The sequence below is a fragment of the Trachemys scripta genome, chromosome 2 (genome assembly GCF_013100865.1).
Source record: "Trachemys scripta elegans isolate TJP31775 chromosome 2, CAS_Tse_1.0, whole genome shotgun sequence".
Classification (NCBI taxonomy): domain Eukaryota; kingdom Metazoa; phylum Chordata; order Testudines; family Emydidae; genus Trachemys; species Trachemys scripta.
Window position 1 is genome coordinate 240057575 of NC_048299.1, and position 12887 is coordinate 240070461.

Sequence of the window (12887 nt, forward strand, 5' to 3'; positions counted from 1 at the left end):
CTAAAAAGGGCTCAGAGAGGTAAGAGCTGCTCTGTTCATCTCAGTGGGTGTTCTCACTCCATCGCATTTGTGGGTCTGTACCAAGCACTAAGCAATCCTGTTCTCTGCTCCTCATCCTGGTCTCAGGATTGTCTTTGGTGCATGCTCTGGTCATGCCGCTTCTCAGCTCCCAACTATGATCTCAGTGCTGTGTACTGTACCATGCACCAAATATTCCTTTTCCTCATCCCAATCTCTGTAATGTATGCCTGTTCCATGCACTGAGCATACTTGTTCTCAGTTCCCAACTATGATCTACTACAAAGAAGGGCAACAAAAATGATTAAGGTTATGGAACATGGAGAGAGATTAAAAAGACGAGGACTTTGCAGCTAGGAAAGGAGACAATAAGTGGGGGGTACAACAGAAGTATATAAAATCATGAATGTCATGGAGAAAGTGAATAAGAAAGTGTTATTTACTCCTTCATATAACACAAGAACCAGGGGTCACCAATGAAATTAATAGGCAGTAGGTTTAAAATGAACAAAAGGAAGTACTTCTTCACAAAACACAGTCAACCTGTGAAACTCGTTGCCAGGGGATATTGTGAAGGCCAAAACTGGGTTCAAAAAAAGAATTACGTAAGTTCATGGAGGATAGGTCCATCAGTGGTTATTAGCCAAGATGGTCAGGAATGCAAACTCATGCTCTGGGTGTCCCTAGCCTCTGACTGCCAAAAGCTAGGAGTTTATTACAGGGGATGGATCACTTGATGATTACCTGTTCCGTTCATTCCCTCTGAAGCACCTGGCACTGGCCGCTGTCAGAAGACAGGGTACTGGGCTAGATGGATTACTGGTCAGACCTAGTATGGCTGTTCTAATGTTCTTATGATCTCAATGCTGTGTACTGTGCCATACACTGAATATGCCCATTCCACTCCTCACTGAACATTCTTGTTTCCCTCCTAGTCTCAGCACTATGGGGCCATATTTTGAAAGAGGGACAGAAATAGTGGTGGGGGCAGGAGGGGATATTTGCAGGGGGAGAGCTGAAATGCTCCGCAAATCCCTCACTGCATGCTCTGATCGCCCTTCTCTCCTCCCCACACTCTCCTGCACTGCTCTGACCTCCCTCTTTCCCTACTAGCAGCAACAACCAGTGAAGGGGGAGCTTTGAGCCCCTTCCCCACTGCTAGAGGCAGCATGGAGAAGTAGGGAAGTTCTGGGTTTCTTACCCTGATTAGGGGACAGTGGAGGGAAGGGAAGCCTCTGAGCAACCTCCATCTCCCTTCCCTGTTCAAGTCTAGCACTGTTGCCCAACTTACCCTCCCCCCATGATTCTACTCTGTCAGCTCTTCTGAGCAGCCAGAGAGCAAAGGTCCCTTTGAGGATGAGCCTTTATTCACTGAGGGATCACAGAAAAACTAAATTTTTTGGAAATCCAGTGCAGCATCAAAACTCTAGTCACTGAACTGGGTTTTAAAAAAAACACAGTATTTGGATGATCCTTTACACTAATAAGAGTCATTGTCTAAAGGTGTGCTGCACAACTCTAAGCTGGCAAAGGGCCAGAGCACCACCCTGCATCCTTCCAGTCTCCATATCCCTTGCACTGCTCCCACGCCCCCACATTTGCCTTCACTGTTCTGACCCCCTATAGCCTCTGGCTCTGCACCAAAAAAAATATGAGAAGCTGTAAATGTTACGAGCTGTTGATGTTGGGGGGTGGGGAGGCTGTGTATCAGGAACCCTTGATCAAACAACTCAGCATCTTGCTTTCCTTTTGATCCCACTTAGTTCCATTCTGTGGAAGCAGATGAAGATTATGAATCATGAATACATTACCCTAACCACTTACATTCTTTCATCTTCTCTTTATTTAATACCCATTTCCTTGATAATATTTTTAAAGTAAAATCAGAGTCTGAATGTGAATTTTAGAGCATATCTCATTCAAATATTACTCTTCAACTAGAAATTTTGGTTCCAGGGCAAAACTTTCCTGCAGAATGCAGTCAGAGATCAAGGACACACACATAACACATTCTCTAAAAGCTGCTAATGGTAGGGCTCAAATTCACATTGCCTGGGTGCAGCTCAGGTTCAGTCACCCCAGCATGCAACCCAGTTACTGTGACAACAGGCCGCCTACCACCTTCTGGCTTCAACCGAGCCCTAGCCTTGCTGCAGACGTGCATTTTACTCTTGGGTACATCAGTTTGGCATGCACTGAACTGTAGTTACAAACTTTATTCTTAATAATTTTTTCAATGTGGCTTCCCCAGAGGGGCAGTGGGTCCCATACATTAGCTAAAATAAATCCTCAGTGACTGAGATCAGTTTGAGGAGAACCAGAGCCAGAGTTTGAACCCCAGGTGCAAAAATAGTTAGATAAACCAGGTGATTTTTTTGGGTGGGGGAGCCTCTTACTCAAATGACCACAAATTTAGACCACTAACACTACCCCCAGCACCCTCCTAAGACACAGCAAATTTAAAGACAATCTAACTAAGCATGCAGATTTTGAGAACTTACAATAGTCATCCCTTAAAAAGCAACACTCAACCTTAACTTTAGCAGAGGGAGAAACATGTTGCTACATAAAATTCTCTATTTTCCTCAGTCACTAACATTTGTACTTAAGATTCTCTGTATCTTTATTCTTCTCAGTTTTGTGTACTTTTCAAGTAAGAATTATGCAATACAAGAAAAAAGTGAGTGATATAGTTTCTGAGAACACGGGTACACAATATTCTCGCTTGCAAAAGATATTTAGCAAAATCTCCAAAAACACTAACTGAGAGGGATTTAAAAAAAAAATTAAATGGGAGCTGAATATACAATAAAAATGACCAGGTGGAACATCACTTTTAAAAGGTCACATCACAGAATTTAAAAAATAAGAATAAAATGCAATAAGGCTATGTCTACACTACAGCCTATGTTAGCAAAACTTATGTCGCTCAGAGGTGTGAATATTCCACCCCCTGAGCGACATAAATTACACCGACATAAGCGTTTGTGTGCACAGCACTACGTCGGTGGGAGAAACTCTCCCGATGACATAGCTTATACCGCTTGCGGAGGTGGGGTTTTTTTTCATGCGAATGGGAGAGGTCTTTCCCATAGGCGTAGAGCGTCTCCACCAGATGTGATGCAGTAACGCAGCTGTATCGGTACAGTTGCACTGCTGCAGCGCTGTATGTATAGATATACCCTAAGAAGAAAGGAAAAAACACAGAACTCCAAAGGTTAGTAATCTATCTTTTAAACAAAAAGGGCAATCTACTTTTTCTCATTAAAAACTGACACACAGCACTAACTGAGGAGATTATGTTGTGAAAACATACTGCATCGCACGGCAGTGCTTGATCGAGATCAGCAATCAGGAGCAAAAGGAAAGTACGGTTTCATGATTATAATAGCAAATTCTGGATGACAACCAAATACATCATCTGGCAGCTCAACAGCTGTTACAGCTTGGTAGTAATACCTTGGCATTTGCTATAAACTATAACTTGAAAAAATTGATTTCTCATCTGCCAGAAACAAGAATATGTTCTCCTTTTAACATTTCTGAGTTTCTTTCAATAGAATAGTTAGATTTTCAAGCCATTTTTTTTCTGCATGTTTCTCATCATGGCTGCCAAGTTAATTTCATATTATTTTATTTTGATTAAAAAATAAATTTGGGGGATAAATATTGGATGCAACTTAAATAAACGACATGCTTAGCCAAATTCCATCATAATATCATGGCGAATAGTACAGAATAGTTGTCCTTCATGTTAATATTTATTGCCTTGACCATTTAGTCATAATTATACTTCTGACTCACTTGAAAACAGGAAGTTTCCAAGCAGTTTGAAGTTCAGGAACCTTCTTGCTGTTTTGTTGGTAGTGAAGGAAATCATTTTTCATGTTGGAGTCAAAGTGGATGGATGTAGCCACATAATATATTATACTTATTAATGATGAGACTATACCAGTATTTGTTTTTAAACAGCTCCTGGATATAACATACTAGAAGAAGGCAGGAATTCATGGCTATTTTGCATAACTATATAAAACCATTAAAGCATTTTTATTTATAGAGTACCTGTCTAAAAAATCCTGTTTTAAAATATATAATATTTCACTGGCACTGTTAAATAAAAGTATGCTTCTTATCAAGAATGTGGAACATTTAAAGTCCATTAGAGTTTCAGTTATTCCAGTTATTTGAAGGTTCAAAACAATCCCTCATAAATATTTTAGATTCTGGCATTCCACTTAAGTCTTGAAGTGTCAAACAATATCTCTCAAAAATCAATATTCACACAGTACATCTATGGGGAAAAAAAACTCAACATGGTGTAAGCTATCAAATAGATATCTACCTTTATGCCCAGTGCAGTTTTCTTGGCCTCTGCTTTTAATCTTGTTGCTCTTAACACTGGCCTGCTTTTCTTGTAATCTTGTTTTCCTAAGGTAGAAAAAGAGTTAATGTAAATGATCCACTGAAGATAAGATACAACTACAATAATTTTAGCTTCAGTGGCAGATCTAAAATTTTTAAGAATTCAGTGATAGAAAGAAAGAGTTGTGCCACAAGAACGGGACCAACAGCAGGGTCAACAATGGCCTTTAAAACAAACAACAAGAACCAGAAAACCAAAACAGTAGTTAACAAATCAACCTAGAGCCTGATAGCCCAGTGAGCTACAAAATGCAAATTATGATACGCCTCCAGTGGTATGTTATTTACTAAAATGGCAACTGCAACGTTCAGTAGCCATCAGACAGCATGTATGTAGAAAACATCATCCTTCTGCAGGAGTCCCCCCCTTCCACAAGTGTATTCAGCATCTATTCATATCCAGTGGAGAGATCCCCTTTGTGGCATACAGGGGATGCTCCCCTTGTATAAGCTCTCCTCCCCTGAACAGCCCCACCTTAGGGATTAAATATTGTGAAGACCGTCTGTACTCGGGCAAAAGTCATGGATAAAGGATGTGAATAATTATGATGCATTTGATGCCAAAAGGAAAGGCATAGCACTAGAACGTATTGTCAGAGGAAAGCTAAGAGAGTCTCTTAGAGGAAGGAAGGGAAAGAGAATTAGGGAATGAAAATTTGTATCCTAAACTCCAACAAATTCGTCCAGTCAATGCATCGTAAATATTTTCCACCATTAGAGTACAGGGCCACTGGAGCTTTATATTGCAGGAGCTGCTGACCTCCTAAGATAAGAGGGCACAACAGAGCAGAAGAACAGTCATTTTCTAAAGCAATCAGAGAAACAACCCAAAGGATACCTCATGAGAAGAGAGGAAACAGAACCAGCAGGGGTGTCTACCCTCAAAGTATTATAATAGCACTGTTTGCTATGCAATGGTTAAGAAGCTGTCAGAATTTCCATTATAAATTGCAGGAATTTATAACTCATAAAAATTCACTCCAGGGTGAAATTTGGCACAGAACTATCCCAGCTTGGAATATTTTTGAGCCAATTTTCAATAAAGTGATGCAGCTGTTCCAAGTTACTTGTGAACAAACTATAGAAATTTATCCATTTGGGATTTTTTAAAAACTAAAAATATCTTCAGCTTAAAAAAAAAAGATAATTGAAAAGTGCTAGCTCCAGTTTCAGCTCTCATGACTCAAATTCTGTCTTGCCTTCCATGGTAAACAAAGCAGAACAACCAACAGAATGACTTACATCCAAATATCTGCTCTTCCAGTGATGCAACAGAATTAGATAATGAGAACTATGCAGCTTTGAAAGAGCATAGGGAACCAGAAGCTACTGACATCAACAACTGAATATTGAATACCCCACTTACTGATATTCCCTCTCAAGGGTAAACTGCAAAAATGACCGACATTGGAGTAAATATTTCATATGGGGTATGTATTCTCTTTGATTAAAGTTCATTTGTTAGGATCAAATCTACTACTACAAAGAGAAAATCTATTATTGCTTGTAGCAAGGTGGCCATTTTCTGCACGCCCCCTCGTGGCCAGGGGTTTCTTTTCAGACACGCTTCCCTTTTGCCCCCTCTTGCAGGCCACTTAAGAACTACACACAGGCTTTTACATGAATACCACCACCATCTGCTTGGGGATGGTTTAATAACAAAAACAATCCTCAGGGTCCCAAAATAAAGTCCATCACCACGTAACAGCCCATACTTATCTCTGGTATCTTCTCTCACAGCCAGAGCTCTTCTTCTATCCCAATCTGTTCTCACAGCTCAACTCTTCTTGGCTGGAGCTCAGTCTTCTGGCACTGGCCTCTAGGCCCCCAAACTTCTAAGGTCCAAACTCAGCCCAGGTTTTCCCATAGAAGCCTCCTGCTCCGTTGGTCTCAGGGCATTTCCTGCAAGAGCTCTTCATATTCCCTCCCATCTCTCTATGCTTTCTTGTGCTTTCCCAAACCACTGCAGCCTATGGCTGTTCTTTATAGGAAAATCACCCTGATCTTTCCCAGGTTTGGCTCATTCCGTATCAGGAGCTTCAGCCCACCAGCCCTTAAGGTTTATGCCACCCTGTTACATTAAAACAACAAGGAGTCCGGTGGCACCTTAAAGACTAACAGATTTATTTGGGCATAAGCTTTCGTGGGTAAAACCCACTTCTTCAGATGCATGGAGTGAAAATTACAGATGCAGGCATTGTTATACTGACATATGAAGAGAAGCTATCAGGGCTACCCCCAATACCTGTTACATTACTCTTTCCATCAATTTCAAGCATTCTGGTACTACTTATTCCAGTAATGTGGTTACTGATGAGGCTGGATTGCAGTTACATAGAGAATGCTTCCAGATTTATATTAAAATTGATATGAACAACTAAAATCACCTATATAACAAATATTGTAATGACTCTACAGCAGTTAATTCTCCAAAACGACGTACCTGTCATTTAATTTACCACTCCTTGCTAAATATGACAGCCAAAAGACATACTGGTGAAGAGTCTTGAGTCCACCAAGTGCAAAAGTTTTTAAAGGGCATCTCTTCAGTTTTTTGCAATGAAAACTAGATTATACAATTGTACTAAAAAAACTTTCTACAGTTTGTTCACAAGTAACTTGGAACAGCTGCATCACTTAAATATCTAAATATCTGAACTTTCTAAAGCCCTAGGAAGGTCATCTGCACTAACGGACTGTAAAGAACTATGAAATGCAAAGTCCCTGGCACATAAAACTGATAATTATCACCTGTAACACATTGCACAGATAAATAACGTAGGTTCCTTAGGTTCTTTGGGCCTACAAATTCAACAGGTTGGAATATGCATTTGCACACTTCTAATTCCTTCCTGTTTCATCATGGTCATCCTGCAAGCTTTGTCTGTACATATATCAGTCATCATTAGTCTAAGCCAGTGGTTCCCAAACTGGGGTTCGCGAACCCCTGGGGGTTCGCAGAATGTTACAGGGGGTTTGCAAGAAAAAATTAATGGCGGCCAGAGGACCCCGGCATTGGAGGCAGTAGGTGGGACCTGGTTGCAGGGCAAACAACCAGAGCCCCAGGGAGAGCAGGGCCGTGCAGTTGGGGCTGGCAGCCCAAGCCCTGCCCCCGTCAGCGGGGGAGTCGGCAGCCCGAGCTCCAGGGAAAGCGGGGCCAGGCAGATGGGGCCGGCAGCCCGAGCCCTGCCCCTGTCAGCGGGGCAGCTGGCAGCCCGAACCCCAGAGCTTCAGCGGAGCTGGCAGCCCTGAGCCCCAGGGAGAGCGAGGCCGGGCAGTTGGGGCCAGCAGCCTGATCCCCAGCGGTCAGCGGGACCTGCAGCACAAACTCAGTGGAGCTCAGTTGACCGGGGCGGTCAATGGGGTCCAGCAGCAGGAGCCCCAGGGAGTGTGGATCCGGCAGCCCAGTTCCTGGCACGGGGCCAGTAGCCTGAGTCCTGTGGCGGGCAGGATGGCAGCTGAAACCCCCAGACCTGCAGGTGGCAGCTCGGACTCCTGTCCTTGTCAGACAGGGGAAGTTGGCATGGAGGGCAGAGCAGTGCTGTACGTGGGGGGTGGTCCAAGCTAATTTGTCCCTCGCAGGACACCCTCCTAGAGAGAAACCTCGTGGCGGAAGAAAAGCTGTTTGGGAGCCAAACCAGCTGGAAGCACGTTGTAGCCAGTGTAGCAGTGTTAAGGTGCCTCTGTAATTGTCATTCTCTCTGGAGTGCTGTTTTGCTTCAGTGAGACTTGAGTGAATCTTCTCATTTTCTAGTTTGTTGGTTGTTAGCAGTCTCTCTGTGTTGTTTTTATTAGAACTTTTGTACACAAGTTCAATGGATAAGTGGCTGAAAAAGGAAAGTGTAAAGACGCAAGAATCAGCTAGTGTTTCCTCAAGTCCACACTGTGGAACATCTACGTCTAATGATCATGATGGTCCTGGAAAGTCACTTACAAAGAAAAGAAAATAAGATGATGATTTATATAAAATATGGCTTTACATACATATTGGTGATCAAGAATATCCGAAACCACCGTGTGTGATTTGTGGTGATGTTCTAGCAAACAGCAGCCTCAAACCTCTACTTTGGCGCCTTAGAAACTAGGCATCCTGCACAACTCGACAAGCCTGTTGATTTTTTCAAGCGAAAATTAGCTGAGAGGAAAAGTGACATTACCAGTTTTATATCCAAAGCAAGTACTGATAATGAAAATGCACTTGAAGCATCATACCGCGTGAGCTACCAAGTAGCAAAAGCATCAGGAGCCCATACCATAGCAGAGAGCTTGATTGGTCCATGTATAAAAGACGTAGTTCACTGCATGCTCGGAGAAAAGTCTGCAAAAAGGATTGACATGGTACCTTTGTCCAATAATACGTTGTTACGAAGAATTAATGACATGTCAAATAACTTAGAGACCATAATTGTACAGAGAGTGAAAAATAGTCCATATTATGCTATACAGTTGGATGAATCAAGTGATGTAGCTAATCTAGCTATTTTGCTACTGTTTGTACGTTATGTGAATGAAGGTCTGGTTGAAGAAGACTTGTTGTTTTGCCGACCATTGGAAGAACATACAACTGGAGAAGATATCTTCAATCTGATTAATGCAGATTTTCAAGAAAAGGAAATCGATTGGTCTCGTTGCCCAGGCATCTGCACTGATGGGGCCACATCAATGACGGGGAAGTCTCCTGGATTTGTAGCTTGATAGTTGCATCAAAAGTCTCTTGGACTCATTGCAGCATCCATAGACAAGCCCTCACAACAAAATGCATGCCTGAAGTGCTGGACAATGCAGTGAAAATGGTGAATTTCATAAAATCACGGCCAACAAATTCAAGAATATTTCACGTCCTTTGTGAAGAAATGGGTAGTATACATGATTCTCTGTTGACCCATACAGAAGTTAGATGACTCTCACAGGGCAAAATCCTGGTGTGCTTCTTTGAGCTTAGAACGGAAATCCTAGTTTTTTTCAACAGCCACCCTTTCCACCTTGCCAGCTGTATGGAAAATAATGTCTGGCTCCAGAGCCTAGCTTATTTAGCAGATATTTTCTCAAGAATTAATGGCCTAAATTTATCTCTTCAGGGTCTCAATATAACAGTTTTCAATGTGCAAGACCGAGTTGAATCCATGATAAAGAAGTTGCAGTTCTGGGAAAGTTGTTTGGAAAACAATCAAACTGAGTGTTTCAGTAATCTTCATGACTTCCTGGCAGAACATAAACTTCAGTTGGATCAGTGCACTAAAACCAACATAACTGCACACCTAAAAGGACTTTGCACAACATTCAGGGATTACTTTCCAGCTATATCAGGTGATAATGACTGGATTCACAACCCTTTTGATGATACCACTTTCTCAACACAGATATTGAACACCGAGGAAAAAGAGAAATTGATTGAGATCTCCTGTGATTACGAACTGAGAAGGAGTTTCAGAAATCTGTCATAGATCAACTTTTGGCTGAGTTTAAGAAACGAGTACCCCCCCTTCTGGCAGAAAAAGCTGCTGCCATTTTGTTACCATTTTCAACAACATACTTATGCGAGAAAGCATTTTCCTTGTATGCACATCTGAGAACGAAATATAGAAACGAATCTGATGCCGAACCAGACCTGAGACTTTATTTTTCTCCAAAGGTTCTGGACTTCAAAGAGCTATGCAGAGCAAAGCAAGCGCATCCATCACACTGAGGAAATTTAAATTTAAAACCCTGGAAATATTCATTTTTAGAAGGAGGTTCATGAGATTTCACAATTTAGAGAAAGGGGTTCACGGGCTGTTAAAGTTTGGGAACCACTGGTCTAAGCTGTTTCTTCTTCCCAGCAAGTGACAGTCAAAGCCGGTTAAGATGGACTCATCAGACAAACCTCCATTTATCTCTTACCCAATGTCTATTTGACAGACACTAAGTTCCTGAAGGAGCATAGGCAGAGAAGCAGCAGAGGATGCAGCTGGAAAACTTCCAGACTAAATCTGACCTTGTGTATTGTTTAAGCAAAACCTCTTCTCTTCCATCCCTTATCCACTATCCTCTGTAGAGTGAGAGAGTCCCTGGTCCAACACAGTTACCAGAAGACCAGGATATGTTGCAGTAGTGAGCATAATAAACGGAGGAGCTTCCTGGTCAGGAAGTTCTCTAGTTTCTGCTTTTAAGGCATGGCTCTTTCTCTCTCTGTCTTCTAACTGCATGTTGTCAAAGTAAGTGCATCCCTCTCCTTAAAGAAGTAATAATGGAAAGAAAAGAGGACCAACACAGTAAAGAAAAAGACACAAATGTGACAGGAGCAGTTGGAGCAAATTTACAATGTAAGAACAGTGCATAACTAGAGAGTAAGAAATCAAAGAGCCATTTAAGAGGGAAGGTTGGAAAAGCTGTGGAAGATGTGGTAAGCATCAAGTCACAGCTGGAAACAACATCCAGCAAAAGAGGAAGAATGTAGGAGATGCCATAAAATTGGACATTTTGCAATAGCACACAGGTCACTAAGGTCTGGTCTACACTACAAGGTTAGGTTGAATTTAGCCGTGTTAGGTCGATTTTATAAGCAATGCGGCTACACAACCAACCCCGTTCCGCTGACCCAAAGGGCTCTTAAAATCGACTGCTGTACTCCTTCCCAACGAGAGGAGTAATGCTAAAATTGACCTTCCTGGGTCAAATTTGGGGTAGTGCAGATGCACTACTGTGCAATTAGACGGTATTGGCCTCCAGGAGCTATCCCAGAGTGCTCCAATGTGACCGCTCTGGACAGCACTTTCAACTCCAATGCACCAGCCAGGAACATAGGAAAAGCCCCGGGAACTTTTGAATTTCATTTCCTGTTTGGTCAGCGTGGCGAGCTCAGCAGGACAGGTGACCATGCAGTCCCAGAATCGCAAACGAGTTCCAGCATGGAGCGAACAGGAGACATTGGATCTGATTGCTGTATGGAGAGAAGAATCTGTGCAGGCAGAACTCCAAACCAGCAGGAGAAATGCTGATATATATGCCCAAATCACACAGGGCATGGTGGAGAAAGGCTACACCAGGGACACACAGCAATGCTGCGTGAAAGTTAAGGAGCTCAGGCAAGCCTACCACAAGACAAGGGAGGCAAACGGTCACTCTGGGTCAGAGCCCCATACATGCCACTTCTATGATCAGCTGCATGCCATTCTAGGGAAGAACCCTACCAGTACCCCACCACTGTATGTGGACACCTGCAAGGGGGACTTTTCACGCAACACAGAGCAGGATTTTGTGGATGAGGAAGCGGAGGAGGAGGGGAATGCACAGCAGGCAAGCGGAGAATCCATTCTCCCCGGCAGCCAGGACCTTTTCATCACCCAGGAGCCAATAACCTCCCAGGGCGAATTGTTCCCGGACCCTGAAGGCAGGGAAGGTAGCTCTGGTGAGTGCACATTTGTAACTACGCTACAGGGGTTAAAAGCAATTGTGTTTAATTTTTGATTTGCCCGGAAGAATTGGGATGCATTCGTGGCCAGTACAGCTACTGGAAAAGTCTGTTAACGTGTCTGGGAATGGAGAAGGAATCCTCTAGGGACATCTCCATGATGCTCTCCTGGAGATACTCTGAAAGGCTTTGTAGAAGGTTTCGGGAAGGGCTGCCTTATTTTGTCCTCCGAGGTAGGACACTTTACCACGCCAAGCCAGTAGCAAGTGGTCTGGAATCATTGCAGCACAAAGCATGGCAGCGAATGGTCCTGGGTTTTGGTCGCATTCATGCAACATTCGGTCTTTATCTTTCTGGTCAGCCTCAGGAGAGTGGTGATATTCACGGTCACCTGGTTGAAATAGGGGAATTTTTGTAAGGGAACAGTAAAAGGACCCTGTTCATGCTGGGCTGTTTGCGCTTGGCTAAAAGGGATCATCCAGGAGAATAGCCACGCAGTGGGGGGAGGGGTGTGCTGCACATCCATCCCAAAACCGCAGCCTCTCCTTTTAAATGGCAAACCCAACCGGAATTGCTTGCTATGGGAAAGGAGGGTGCTGCAGTTTGAAACCATTCCCAGATGTTATGAAGGCTGAAGAAGCCAACCGTTCGTACCCTTTGGCTTACCATGGCTGCCTGGAAACTGAATTCTGTTGCCCAGCCGTGTGTGATGTGTCACCAAACCGGCGGGCGCTCAATATAAAAAGCAAAATGCGACCTTGTACCTAAAATACATATGCTGTCTGCTGTGAATTGCTTGATGATTCACTGTGAAAGAGTCTCCCTTTTGTTTTCAGAAATGTATCTTAAATTGTCCTCTCCCTTTTTATCCCCCCTGCAGGTGCAAATGTTTCTATGCTCCCCGTATCAAATCCGTCCCTGAGATTATCGCAGATAAGAAGGCGAAAAAACCGCACTCGCGATGACGTTTTCAGAGCTCATGCAGTCCTCCCGCACTGATAGGGCACAGCTGAATGCATGGAGTTCAGAGGCAGAGGTGGCAGAGGCCAGGAAC

At 43.1% G+C, this 12887-nt stretch overlaps 1 protein-coding gene across 12 annotated transcripts in view; it reads right to left on the minus strand.

Annotated features, from left to right (window-relative positions):
- The window catches only part of TRIQK (triple QxxK/R motif containing), an 89781-nt gene that overhangs the window by 16269 nt on the left and 60625 nt on the right, over positions 1–12887 (minus strand). For all 12 annotated transcript variants that reach the window (XM_034763258.1, XM_034763266.1, XM_034763269.1 and 9 more), the window contains one exon: positions 4364–4449. In XM_034763258.1, coding sequence (XP_034619149.1) covers positions 4364–4449 — 86 coding nt within the window. The remainder of the gene's footprint in view (positions 1–4363; positions 4450–12887) is intronic.